At 39.5% G+C, this 15,148-nt stretch overlaps 1 protein-coding gene across 3 annotated transcripts in view; it reads right to left on the bottom strand.

Moving 5' to 3' along the window:
* Nucleotides 1-14,326, bottom strand: part of Gls (glutaminase) — a 70,863-nt gene extending 56,537 nt beyond the window's left edge. For 2 of the 3 annotated variants that reach the window (XM_032901086.1, XM_032901089.1), the window contains exon 1: nucleotides 13,727-14,326. In XM_032901086.1, the coding sequence (XP_032756977.1) occupies nucleotides 13,727-14,127 (401 nt within the window). In that variant the 5' untranslated portion in view covers nucleotides 14,128-14,326. The remainder of the gene's footprint in view (nucleotides 1-13,726) is intronic. The other variant, XM_032901087.1, reaches the window with a different exon arrangement.
* Nucleotides 14,327-15,148: the final 822 nt, after the last annotated feature.

Raw genomic sequence — 15,148 nt, 5'->3', positions numbered from 1 at the left:
TAGACATCACAACTAGTGAATATCAAAAGGAAAGCTGGATGAGCGACTTGCTAAGCTCTCAGATGGAAGAGCGGTGCTGAAGGCTGGAGGACAAGTGACGCTGAAGTGAGTGAGAAGACAGGGTTACACATGCTCTCAGTGCTACAGGAGCAGCTGTGGAAGGAGGGGCTGTGCTCTGCTTCGGTGCATCCCAGTCTTGGATTCATTAAAGCCTGCTAATGAAGATCAGAAGATAGGTATAGAAATTACTAAAAGAGCAGGTAAAATTCCTGCAATGATGACTGCTAAGAATGAGGGTGTTGAAGGATCTTTGATAGTGGAGAAAATTCTGCCGAGTTCTTCAGAGGTTGGTTATGAAGCCATGCTTGGGGATTTTGTGAACATGGCAGAAAAGGGAATCATTGATCGAACAAAGGTTGTAAGAACTACTTTACTGGATGCTGGGGTGGCCTCCCTGCTAACTACAGCTGAAGCTGTAGTGACAGAAATTCCTAAAGAAGAGAAGGACCCTGGAATGGGTGCAATGGGTGGAATGGGAGGGGGTATGGGAGGTGGCATGTTCTAACTCCTAGAATAGTGCTTTGCCCTTATCAATGAACTGTGACAGGAAGCTCCAGGCAGGTTCCTCACCAATAACTTCAGAGAAGTCACCTGAAGAAAATGACTGAAGAGAAGGCAGGCTGATCACTGTAACCATCAGTTAATGGTTCCTTTGACAATATATAATGGTTTACTGCTGTCATTGTCCATGCCTACAAATCGGTTATTTTGTATTTTTGAATAAAGACATTTTGTACATTCCTGATGCTGGGTGCAAGAGCCATAAATCACTGAGGCATCTCTACTGTTCTGTTAGCATCAGGACTGTATCGCTGTGTCACCACATGAGAAGTTCAGAAGCAGCCTTTCTGCGGAGGGTGAGAATGATTGTGTACAGAGTAGAGAAGTATCTAATTATGTGACAACCTTTGTGTAATAAAATTTTGTTTAAAGTTAAAAAAAAGAAAGAAAGAAACCACACTGGAAAAGTTAAAAAAAAAATTTAGTAGTTTTCAAATGTCAGGTCATTTTTATTTTCATACATATATGTAATTTTAAATCTAAGTTCTACTTATAAAAATATAGTATGTCTCCTTCTGACGTGTGGCTTACTTCACTTAACAATGATTTCCAGTTACATGCATTTTCCTTTAAATGCCTGTAAATGATTTCACTGTATTTTACAGCTCAATAAAATTCCACATATATACACACAACATTCTCTTTATCTGTCTACCTGATAAGCAACTACACTGATGCACTTCCTCGCTGTTTGACTACTACAGCGATAGAAAACGTGTGTGCAAGGATATCTGTGGTTTGTTGAACTAGAGCCCTAACCAGAGGAATGACAGTTCTTCTAGTTTCCGTCTTCTGAGAGGTTGCCATACTGATTTCCATAAAGCCTACACACGTTTCTATTCCCGCTATCAATGAAGAGAGTTCCTTTCCCCCCACATTCTCACTTATGTATATAGCCTCTTTTTTTTTATAGCTATTCTATAGAGTAAGATGGAATCTCAAAAGTATTTGCAATTTGCATTTCTGTATTAGTTAAAAATGGTAAACATTTTTACAAGTATTTATTAATTATCTGTATTTCTTCTGAAATTGTCTATTCAAACACTATGCTGATTTAGAATAGTTTGGGTTTTAGTGCATCCTGCAATTCTTCATTTACCTTAGGTGTAGTATCCTACCTGATGTATAGTTGGAACAGTTTCTATTTCCACTCTGTAGGCTATCTCTTGACTCTGCTGACAATTTTCCTTTTGTTCTGCAATAGCATATTTTCACCTAGTCGCATTTTCCAATTCTTCATGTCTGATTCAGAAAGCACTTGACTATGCTCATGCTTAACTGTTTTCCCCTAGCAGTTTCAAAATTTTAGATCTTAAGTCTTTGATATAGTCAAAATTAAAGTTGTGCAGAGTAAGAGATATCATGATTCTATGTACAGAAATACAGTTTCCTAGTTTCCTGTTTAAAGTTCAACACTGTCAGGTTAATATTTAGGTTGCCAGACAGCTAATGCTTTACCTGTGTGTTACAAGTTAGCATCTTTTCTAGCAAGCATATTCGGTTTAATTACTCATGACTAATTAGAGATCAAGAGATGTTCAAGTAGTAGTCTACACCTGATGTATCTCTATATAATATTCAAATAGTGACCCTAATGGTAAAATCTAGAAGAGACATACACAAGTTCTTGAACCCTGACTACTAATACTATGTAATCTATAGGCTACTTAATTAAACTTCCTACAATTCAGAAAAAGGAGGATCTAGTGTCTGCCTCAGAAAGCTGCCATAAAGACAGCTAAATCTATATACCCACCACTGTTAGAACACTGTTTGACAGAATGTAAACACTCCGTGCACAGGAACTGTAGTTGTTTTTTACTTCTCTTTTATGTGCAAGTGCCTGAAAAGGCCAGAAGAGAGCATCAGGTGTCAGAGACCTGGAGTTACAGAAGTTGTGAGCTTCTTGACTTGGGTGCTGTGAACCAGACCTGGGTGTTCTGGAATAACCAAATGTTCTTAACCACTGAGTCATTTCTCTAGATCTCTTTTAGTTATTCCTAAAGCAATGTACACTTGCATAAAAAACAAAACACAGATTATAGAGTATAGAAGAAAGATTTACCAGAAACTCTTAATAACTAAAGTAACAAAAATATGCTAAGATTAACCAAACTACTAAACAGAAAAGCAAATTCTCCTTTGTATTGAACAGTCTTTAAGTACACAAATTATCACACACCAATTTAATGTCTTTGCGGGAAGAGCTCTCAGAAACTGAAAACACTCCATTATTCCAATTATCAATCTGACATAAATATTATAAATATAATGATAAGAATCACAGGTCTCAGCAAGGCATAACTAACACCTGCAAGCCAAGCCCCGGAAGATTCACATAGAAGGATTATCCCAAGTTCAAAGCCAGTCTGAGCTACAATTGAGACCCTGTTTCACAATGGAAAAGGCAGATCAATCACCCTGCCTACCTATCACAACTCATAAATATATACAGGAGAAAATATATATCAGAAAAGCAAAAAAAAAAAAAAATTGAAGAACTCTCATTTTTAAATACCATCAATTCTAGACTAGTCACAATAGCAACTTTCATGGGTAAATTGCATATATTAATCTTGTTAAAAAATAACAGATGTCTGTTAATAACTGTTTCTGTACTATTGAAAAGACCTTTTTAGATGTCTAAACACATAGGCACTTGTTATAAAAGACAGTAAAGGGGCTCAGCGGTTAAGAGCACTGACTGCTCTCCCAGAGGTTCTGAGTTCAATTTCCAGCAACCACATGGTGGCTCACAACCATCTGTAATGGGATCCTATGCCCTCCTCTGGTGTGTCTGAAGACTACTACAGTGTATTCATATACATAAAGCAAATAAATAAATCTTTAAAAAAGATAGTAAAATAGATGATTTACAAGCATGTACACTTATACATAAAACAAGATATCTCCTAAAAATATTAATATTGCATCAATTTCATTTATATTTGTTTTCAAAACACTGTTATACCAACCTTAAGGTTAAAAAAGATTTTTTTTTAATGATTGCAAGTAGGCATGAGGCATGAAGGAAGTCTGAAATAACTTTCAGGAGTCAGTTCTCTCCCTTCAAGTGGATTCCAATGATTCTACTCAGGTGTCTGGGCTTGGGTAGCATGTGCTTTTTATCAGCAAAGCCATCTGCTCACCTCACTAGCCCCAAGTAAAACAAAAACAAAAAAATAAACGAACAGAAAGAAACTTAAAAGTACATTTATCAACACTAGTATGTTTAAAAAATTAACCTTTATAAAAATCTAATGACAGAACCTGATCTAACTTTGACCTCAGACTACATTTTTTAAAAAAATCTACAACTTTTCATAATTAATAACTGAAAATTATTTACATACTGTGCTAAGTGTTTTACATTCTAATTTAATCCATTTTAATTTAATGATCTGATGACAGAAATATACCATAATCTCTGGTACTGAAGAAGTTTACTTGCTGACACTATCTTTTCTCTACAGATGGAGAAAGAGCTGGAAGGGGTGAGGAGCCATCCCAGGCTGCCCAACAGCAGACATGGATTCTGAGTGTCTGTTTTTGCTGAATCTGGGATCTGCACTACTAATCCTCTGACTTACTACCTAGTTACTACTTTTACAAGCTACAAGCATGTTTTCTAGGATTTATCCTGATCTAATAGCCTTAAACAAGAGTTCAACAATATTGATGACCCAATATTTAAAGAAAAATTGAACCAGCTGTCAAAATCAGTGGATAATAACATACCAATTATTTACAGAAAGTGGTTTGTCAGATAAAAATTTAGATAATGATAGTTTATCACTTTAAAAACTGCAGAACAAGCTTTCTACATATTTATCACACCGGTAAATGGTATTTACTTTGCCTAAAAGCTATGTAAATAACATGAATTATACACTTCTTTCACTTATGGTACATAGTAAAAAAAAAATTTAATGGCCCTTTATTACCATAGCTAGCAAAGTGAGTAAATATTTTCTTTGCTTAAAAGAAATGAAACTAATTTGTATGTGTAAGGGAAAAAAATGTAAGTTGTGCCTAAGATACATGATCATAAAATTGTCAAGACTAGTATAAAAGCTCATACCTATAAACCCTGTACTCAGGAGGCCAGAAAAAGCAGAATTTTAAGTTCAAGGTCATTCAAGGCTATCTAAGGCTACACAGCAAGTCTCTGTCAAAATACAAAAAAAAAAAAAAAAAAAAAAAAAAATTCTACCCATAGAAGTTACTACCGCTTCCCCAAACTTTCAAGAAAGCGGAAATCACACCAAAGTCTTTCTTACCTTGTTCTGTTTTCTTCTTCCCTAAAGCATTGCCCTTATGTTGTCATAACCATGTATTTTGTTATTAGAATTCAGAAGCTAAAAACTAGTTTTAGAAATTATATTCTAGATGACTATTTCTTTTCTGCCTTATCACAGCTTCAGCTGTTGACACAAATCTAGAGTCACCTGGGCTTCCCAGGGCCCCTCGAAGATTATGTCATACTGTTCTGTTGTCATGTCTGAGACATTTTCTTAGTTTCTAGTTAAAGTAGGAGGTCGGACGCCCAGAAAGATCTATCCATCTCATGACAAAAGGACATGCATCTTCTCAGAAATGCACCTGAGCAATTCAGTGTAAACTCTGGTCTTAACCTACAAGATTAAATAGAACCTTTTTATTTTCTCCCCAATTTAGTTTTGGTTATGGTGCTATGTGGGCTAATTATATGTCAACTTGACATAAGCTAAAGTCATCTGGGAAGCAGAAACCTCAATTGAGAAAATGCCCTCATCAGATTGGCTGGTGAGCAAGCCTATGAAAGAATTTCTTGATTAATGATTGATGTGGGAAGGCCTAGACCACCTTAGGTAGTGCCACCCCTAGTCTTGGATGCTATCAGAAAGCAGGCTGAGTAAGCCATGAGGAACAATCTAGTAAGCAAGCACTCCTTCATGGCCCCTGACCAGTTCCTGCCCTGACTTCCTGTGATGGTGAATTGTGATATGGAAGCATAAGCGAAATAAACCCTTTCCTCCCAAGTTGCTTTTGGTCATGGTGTTTTAGCACAACAGAAACTTAAGAAATAGGTTTATCACAGCAACAGAAAACAAACTAAGAATTGTTAAAACAAGCTTTTACAAAGCAAGGAGGTAATTATGTTAAACAAAAGCCAGTGTTTCATTGCAATCACTTTGGCATCACCACAGTTGACTTATTCAGAACTAAATTATAGGGAGAAGTTAATAAAAATCAGACTTTAGGTATACGTAAGGGAAAATCAAATTGGTCTGAAAATATAATGAGCACCCTGCACTCCTTTTACTCTTGTCAAAGTATTTCAATAGAGGTAACAAACAATCTTTACAAACTGTAATAGAAGTGGGGTGAAAACAGAGGCTGGAGAGATGAACTTTTAAAGTCTCTCCCAAACCTAAGCCTAAAAAGACCAATTAATTCAATAGTGTTCCATTAAACCATCAATAAGGGGATGAGATGTGTTTGCGTGCATGCTATATGAACTTGCTTAGGTAATTTATTCTTCTGGGGTATTTTGTGAAATACACAAAGTGATGTAGAATTAAATGATCTGTGATCTCATTTCCTCATTCTAATAGCTAATGAGTTGATAAACTTCAAGCTACATGTATTGTTATATTTAAAAATTGGATATAGAAGGTAATAGTCAAGGATGATTGTCAAAATGAAGATGGTAAAATTAATATATCCCAAGAAAACCAGTCTTAAAAAGAAAAGAAGCAGAGTATCAGAGAATTTTTGACACTGAAATACACTTCAGTGTGGGATAAGCAAACTACAGCCATGTAGAGAATTAGCTAACCACTCTGCTCCCATACTTGCTGCACCCACTCAGGAGCTCTCTGGGTTTGAGACACACACACACACACACACACACACACACACACACACACACACACACACACAGACACAGAGACACACACACACACACACACACGTTTAATTTTGATATGCTGTGACTAGCTTAATGGCTGGGCATTTCTAATCCTTCATGCTGCTAGACAACAGTCCCCTCTGGTACTCCTGAGTATCTTTTAAAATCTGTATTTCATCTCTGGTACCCCAAACACAATTGGGAAAGTGGCCCCTGTGTTCACTTTCCCTGACTCTCACATGTTTGTGGGCCTTTAGGTCTGGTCTTCTTCCCCATCATGGTGATGTCTGCTTCCCTCCTCTCTCCCAGTTCCTAGCCTGCCCCAATCTCAAAGCCCTGCCTCAGTCTACCTGGCCAACCACTGGCCACTGGTTCTTAACTGATGGATCAAAAACAAACTGGGGAGAAGGACTTTCAGCATTTGGACACTTAGATTCCTGATTTTGAGGGTTGGATTAATTCAAAGCATTAGAACCAATCCCCAACAGTCATGATCACTCCTTTCTATAAATGAAGTTCACAGAACTGGAAAACAGAAACACTCTTCATTTACCCACTAGCGATGACCACTTTGTACCACCACTGACCTGAGAAATTCTAAGAACCAGGGAATCCCAGAAAACTGTGAATCCACAGTATCTTGCCTTTAACAGAAAAAGTTTATCAGAACTTGTCTTAAAGTATCATTCTACTAAAGCATAGTATAGACACTTCATTAACTAGCAAAAAATGTAATGAAAAGCATTAAAACTTTATTGTTTTAATGTGGCAGAGAAATATCTCCAAAAAGACTTACATCAAAACTAAACTAGAATTTACAAGTTTAATGTTTGAGGATTTTATTTTAGCTTGTATGACGATAATGGGTAATAAAAAAAGAACTGCCCAAATCTATTCTTAATAATTTTACATAATTTCTTGGTGCAATAATATTTGTTATTCTTGTATAACCAGATACAAGAGGTTATCAAATTTTAACTGATAAGTGTCTTGCATTTTTAAAAATGTTTTCACTCACAAGGGAAATCCTGCTTAGAAGCAACTATTAAGAGGTGGGAACACATGTACATTCTTCTAATACTGTCATTTTTGCTGTCCTATTATTTCTTTTTGGCTTTCTTTAAATTTTAAGATGATATAGTTCATAGAAAAATCTGTATTCTAACGGCATTAGTACTCCATTTCCTCATAACTTAAGAAATGGCTAATTAAGTATCCCCACTGGTGCTGAACAAGGGAACCCCTTATAACTATACATCTTAACCAGGAGTAAGCTCATCCCTTTCTATAAATGAACTATGTAAGACACTATATTGACAATATTAAGGAACAAATCTTTATATATTTTAATTTGGATTTTTAGCCCAAATTTCTAAAAATATGAATAACCTATGAGTTCCTTGTTAAGTTAAATATCCTCCAAAGTCTGTACTACTTTAATAACTTCTACAAAAAGATTCAAGGAACTGCCTGTCAACTATTAAGTCAAGTTTAAAATCCTTAAAACTGTACTAGAAACAAGTAGATGAAATATATACCTCCTAAAAGTTATTAATTGGTATTCATTATACCAAAACAAGCTCTATGCTTTGAAAGTAGTACTTTCATGTAAACATTTCTTTAGAAATCAGTAAATACTGAATGTAACATACCAAAAAGAGAATAGCTAAATCCCAAAGGAGTCCATTTTACTCCTACTTTCAACTCCAGACATCATTTCTATACTGTACCATAGCCAAACCAATGTTATAATGGAACAGTGTAGGGTAAAATCAGAGTAAAGACCTCTATGTGCAACTGTGTGCAACATTGACAAATATTAATAATCATAAATTTCAGAAATGTTATTTTCTTAGCTTAAAGCATTCATCTTAATAGAAACTAACTTAGATGAAAATATGCACATAACTATGAAATATGCCCTTGATTTATATAGAATTTGATATTGCTGAACTATTTAAAGAACATTTTTTCACCTTAATATTACAAGAATATAACAGGCTTTTTAAAACTAATTCCAAATGTCTTAAAAACTGAAGAAACCCAAGTATCTTCACAAACCTGTTCTTTCAGGTGACATTTACTTTTCAGAGAAAAACAATGCCCTTCCTTGCCTCATTTTAAAAACAAAAAATGAAACTGTAGGCTAGGATGGCTCAGTGGTAAAGAGTACTTGGTGCTCTTACAGAGGAACCAGGTTCAATTCCCAGCACCCACAGGGTGACTTACAGCTGATCCAAAGCCCTCTTCTAACTTATGAGGGCAACAGGCATGCATGTGCTGTACATACACATTTATGCAGGCAAACCACAATAAATAATTTTTTTAAAGGTGAAATTCCATTTGGTAGCTCTCTGAAGTTTATGGGTGTCAGACTTCTAAATAAGCAAGAAGCTAAAATTTCAGGATTCAAATTTCTGTGTTCAGTGCACTCTATGTAAGTTTGTTTATATTAATACTATTCAGTTAATTATAAATCATATTCATGTTTATCAATGACTTCTGGATGCATGGTTTAATATCAATATTAGGCTTCAAAAATGACATTTTCATAATTCTATGGTCATAGTCTTAGCTTCCCATTAAAACTACAGCATTGAAAGGCAGTTTAGAAGCATAACATATGCCGATATGTGAAAGATCTAGGCTTAATCCTCTGCATTGTAAAAACAAAAGCAGGAGGAAGGTTTACTCCTAGTGAACCATAGAACGATGACTAAGAAGCACGTGTGTGTGCGCGCACACACACACACACACAAGATATTTTCCCAATCCTAACTCTTAAGCAAACTGTAATACTTTTAAAAGATTTATATTTTAAGTATGTGTTTGTGAGTTTATCTATGTGAGCATGAGCTCATGCATGTGCAAGTGCCTGCAGAGGCCAGTAGTAGGCGTTGGGTCTCCTGGAGTTGAAGTTACAGGTGCGGGACATGATACAGGTGCATGGACTATGATCCTCTGGAACAGCAGTACATACTCTGTTAACCACCGAGTCATCTCTCCAGCCCTGAATTGTAAATGTTAACCTTTAGAAATTCAAAGGAGATGCGAACAGAAGTATCATAAAAGTATCTGCCACCTATTTCAAAAGTTATTATCCAATACCAAAATATATTATCTACATCCGCAATTTCATTTTCAGTACTATTTGAAGTATATATTACTAAATCCTACTTTGAAATTCAATTCTCACAAAGGACAATGCAAAAATTTCTGTGTTCCTCATATTACATTTATTAAAAGGAAGAACTGTGAAAATATGCCATACCATACCATTTGAAGCTAGGTGAAATCACTTTGTACTTAAAAGCACATTTTTAAAATGCCATACTTTGTGGAGACATGCAAATACAGCCAATGCATAAGGGGTGTGGAGTTGTCTAGCAACCACCAAACTGTCTCTAAAAGAGTGAGCAACTTTATACTTTTAACCAGCAATGCAAGGTGTCCTATTTTCTATGTTGGAATCATCTTACTTAATACCTGTTAAATTGACAGAGGAAAATGGTCTCATGACTACTTTAATGAAATTATCTTCAACATTGCACCTTACAAAAGGTATGTTTTATAAAGAGTGCATACCCATTAGTATTTCAACCTAATCCTTTTCTCTAATAAGTAAAATATCAAAAATCAAAGGTAGGGGGAGGAGGACGGGATGGGGGCTTATGGACAGGAAACCAGGAAAGGGAATAACATTTGAAATGTAAGTAAAAAAATATATCTAATAAAAATTAAAAAAAAAACAAAGGTAATTTAATGTACATAAACAACACACACACCAGCCTTTCCTAAGGATCATTTACTAAAAGACTTTGCTGAAATTAAGAATTTCACGCCTAACAGAAGATATAAATCTGATTTCTTTGAAAATGTCTGTTAAGTGAACATGCAAGTTAATCAAAGCTCTTAATGACACAACATATTTGTAACTGACAATGTTCATTCTAGTCCATGTTAGTTTTCTGAAAGGGATACCCTACATTAAGATTCTAAATTCAACTTCACAAACTATTAGGAAAAAATGATGAATCTGGCAATGAAAATTTAAAATTTCAAGTCACATCATGAACATAAAGGACAGAGCTTGTCCTAAGAAACTAAGGTATTATCTATACAAAGGTAGAATCAAAGCTAATGGAAAGGAAGTCCTGTTAAGAAGGTAAAGTGGGAAAAGACGTAGACCTCAGTAAGGAAGGAAACCCCAAAGTGGCCAGGAAAGCAGACAGAACTATTTGAAAATTGGGGTTGGGGGACACAAAACAAAAGCCAAACCATTTGGTTTTTAATGATGGAATGAATGATGATAACAAAATAAAGTAAGACCACTACGGAGAAAGCTGAGCAAAGACCATTATGCTTATCTTTAGGTATTAAATGTTACTCATGTAACAACCTTATCAGACGGAAAGACAATATAATGTAAGGTGATACTGGTTCAGAGTTTTACAGGTTTTTGGAAAAAAGATAAGTAGACAACTTGATCATATTTCAACGTCTACAATTTAAGACAAGGTTAATAAAAATATAAAGTCTGAGCTAAGAAAAGAAAAGCAATATGAACTAATGAGAGTGCTGTGCTTAATAAGCATTAAGTTTGCTCTAACCTTATTTCATAGCAAAGTTTAACAATGTAAACTGCTCAAATCACACAGTTTCAGGTAAGACATGTGTCTTTCAAGATTAACTTTCTCTGGGAACTAAAAATAAAAATTGACATAAGTCAGAGATCAACACTCACAACAGGTTTTTAGGGTAAAATTGTTATTTAGTGAATAAAGTCATGTAGTTTTCAACACATGCCCATTGTACAAAATAGCAGCTCTTAATTTTTCATGTGTCTATTTCTTACTAACACTATAAATCTGGTAGTCCTGTGGGCTGCTGAGCACTGAGAAAGGGATAACTGGATCAAAGAGGAGCTGACCTCCTAGCCTAGATGAGAGAAATATACAGAAGATGAAAGCGTTCAAAGGAGGAAAACTTTACTTTTGGAAAACAGATCAAACAGAAACTTCAAAATTATCACACTTTCTTCCTATCTTCATTTTTCTATACATTCATGACAGTTGTGGCTTCAACCAAGTCCTTGACTGAAAACTCTTAGAATTCTTTCTGAATTGTTTCTGAAACTGTTTAGTTGTTATCTAAATTTTGGTGCAAACACACACACACACACACACACACACACACACACACACGCGCGCGCGCGTCTAGTCCTTTAACTAAGGTAAGTAAGGTTATCTTATTGGCACTTAACACTCTCCATGAATCTGAGCAAATCTTGGGAAATTCCTTCCCTAAACTAGGTTCTTCTGCTAGGCAAGATGAGGGGGAACAGGATAGAGCATTAGCCAAAAGAACATTCCTAAGTTGTTGCTTTGAGAGGATTTATTAGTAATATGAATAAAGTGTGTGATGAAACCAGAAACTTCTGGGTAAACAAAAACTTCATTATCCTATCTGATTTTTTTTTCTTTTTAAAAAGGATAATTGGGAAAACAAAAACAAAACAAAACAAAAAAACCATAGAACCAGAGTACTTTAATAGAAAGCACCTCCCATCCTGCAACCTGGGTATTACCTATTAAGAGGTAGTATATGCACTTTACAGTTCTATTAAGTGTAAACGTGTTTTGTGCCATAAGCCTGGTAAACCAAATGAAGGTTAGGTGAAGGTAAGGTATTTGACTAAACAAACATAATACATATTCTACTTTCTAAAACATTAGAGGTGCAAATTTAACCAAAGTCTAGGTTTTAAAAACAATACAAAGCCTGGAAGAGGTGGCACATGCCTTTATTAACCCAGCACTCTGGAGGCAGAGGCAGGCAGATCCCTGAGTTGGAGGCCAACCTGGTCTACAGAGTGAGTTTCAGGGCAGCCATGGCTTCACAGAGAAATCCTGTCTTGAAAACCAAACCAAACCAAACCAAACCAACAAGGACACCAAAAGGGATTTGAGTCACCTAATCCAACACATGCAATAATGTGCCCATGACCGTGAAGCTGGCTTGTGGTACAAAGCCATTATCACGGAATACCATTATTAAGTGGGTTTTTTTCTTAAGGTCTCTTTGTTGTTGTTTTGTTATGTTTTAAATAGCATTTTTCACTCTGGGTAAATAACCAGGAATGTTTTGGGAAAGTACCAACATCAATTGCAGGAAACATCAAGCAGCCTGATATTGAAGTCATAAAATTCACACTTTCATTTTGACTTAAGCTACTGTGCAGGGCTGAAAGAGAAGTAAGATGCAAAACAGGATAGGGTACATCATGTCAGTAAAAATCAGAAAAACAGGGTACAGAAAAAGCCTAAAAGACGGTGTTTACCTATTTGGGAAAACTATACCACACAAAAGCACTCAGCAAAGTGTCATATTTAAGAAAACTCAATTTTGTTTTTCAGGCTAAATTCCCTGGCTATACACAATGAGTCAACATCCTATCACAATAAAATCCCCAGAACTACTTAGATTTTTTTGTGTATTTTATGTCACACTTAACTTTTGTGCTTTTAATTTTTTTTTCTTTAAAAATTTGTCCACCTCACAGAAGACATCAGACAAGCTATCACTGATGCCCGTAGGAACAGGTGGTCCATGCTGCGTGCCTCGTCCTCTAGGCCACATGTCCCTATTCCGCCTAATCTCATTTCTGAAGCATTATTTCCGGTGGCCCAGATGGCTCTACGCACGCCAAAACGATCCACCTCAGAAGGATTAAGAACCCTAGGTCACATCTGGCATCCAGTGGGATGGTGGCGGAGGCTTACTGACTGGGGTAATTGCGGCCTGGCAAAAGGTGAGTTGGGAAGGTAGAGGCTCCCCCGCTCTACGCCCTACTCCTCAATGTCACTCCGGAGAGATGGAGGTTTGTGTGGCATCACCCTCGCAGAGCCTGGGCGCTGAGCACGCGACGCGGTCGGACAGTAGCCTCTGCTCGGCAGGGGATGCAGCAGGCAAGACCCTCCCGGAGCTCACCCGTCATCCCGGGCCGACTAGCGCCGGCAGCGGAGGGGAAGTGGGAGCAGGCAAGGGGCGCGGGCGGGGCCGGGCCTAATCACATGGCGCAGCCGTCGCAGGCCGCCTGGCATCGCTTTCTTTCTCTTCCGCGAACCTCCGCTGCCACGCCGCGCCGCCGCCGCCCACCGCCCACCGCCCCCCAGCCCGATCCCTCCCCTCCGCCTCACCCACGCAACTCACTTGTCGCCCGCGGCCACCATCTCCTTGCCTTCGCTGTTGCCGAACGCGTCCGTCTCCCCCGGGCTGTCCTTGGGGCCCGGGGCTGCGGGTGGCGACGCCCCTGGCTGCTGCTGCTGCTGCTGCTGCTGCTGTGGCGGCGTGCCCCCCTTGCCCAGCTCCTGCAGGATCTCCGAGGGCGAGCTGGACAGGCCGCCCGAGCCCGGGCCCTTCGCGCGGCCGCCCCCGCCCCACCACGGGTGGAGTCGCGCAGCGGCCACCAGGCCAGCGGCCGGCCGGCTCCCGCCCCGGGGGCGCCGGCACAGCGTGCCGAGGGGCTGCGCGCGCCTCAAGACGGCTCCGACGGCGGCAGGCGGCCTCAAGAGCAGCTCTCGCAGCATCGCCGAGCCTCGCAGCCGCATCATGCCGCCGGCGCCCGCTCGTCAGAAGAGGATGCTCGGGGCGTGGGCGTCCGCTCTTCTCCCAGAACGGTGTCCCGCACGGCGGGACGAGGTCTGAGAAGAAAAAAGTCCGCGGTGGGGTGTGGCCCCTGCTCCTCCTCCGCCGCTACCGCCGCCGCCGCCGCCGCCGAGCCTGCCACCAGCCTAAGTTGCTCCGGCCGCCGCGAGCTCCGCACTGAGACGGACGCGCAGGGGAGGGCTGGAGACATACCGCTCTCACCAACCGAGGGCGGGAGGACGCCGACGGTCTGCCCCCTGCGCGCCCTCCCATTGGCTCAGCCTGCCGACCTCTCTTCTGATTGGCGAGCGAATCAGTCAAATTCGTCTCCGCGCCCGTGCGCAGTCCCGCGGGTCCTGGAGGGCGGGGAGAAGGGCGACTGACGTGTGTCAGCCCCGCCAGCCGCTCTTCCCCTCGCTTCGGGCCACCTGAGGCCACGCTGGGCGAGGACCCGCGGCTCCGGAGTCTGGCCATTCACCAGGCAGGTACGCTCCAGGGAAGCACGTCCTCGAGCTATTGAGGAAGCTGGAGTGCGCCAGTCCGGGCCTCCCAGGGCCGGAGGGAGGCCGGCGGTGGCAGATCGCCTGATCCAAGCCAATTGCTCATTCCCTCGGCTAGGGGAATGTGTCTGCCCTTCTGAAGGCGTCGGTCCTGCCAAGGCCGCCCTAAGGAGCTTCATCCCTCTCCCAAATGTGCTTAAAACTTTCCATGGTTGGCTACTGCCCAGAAACGAAATGTTTTGGAAAAAATGAGCAAAATCCTTTCAGCTATGCAACTTAAGACATTTAGAACGGTTGAGCGTAGCAACAACGAAGAAAAGAGAAAACCCAGAGTAAGGGTGGATCTCTTCTATCATCTACACATTTCTCCAAATTTTTTCAACAGTGACTATTTCATTAGTACTGGTTGGCTTGAAAGCAAAATACTGCAGATCCCTTTTCTATTTTAAAACCTGTTTTAAAATGAAGCATCTGACTACCCTGTCTC

This window comes from Rattus rattus, chromosome 4, assembly GCF_011064425.1.
Source record: "Rattus rattus isolate New Zealand chromosome 4, Rrattus_CSIRO_v1, whole genome shotgun sequence".
NCBI lineage: Eukaryota > Metazoa > Chordata > Mammalia > Rodentia > Muridae > Rattus > Rattus rattus.
Note: the sequence above shows the minus strand (reverse complement) of the source record. Positions and strands in the feature narration are given on the sequence as shown.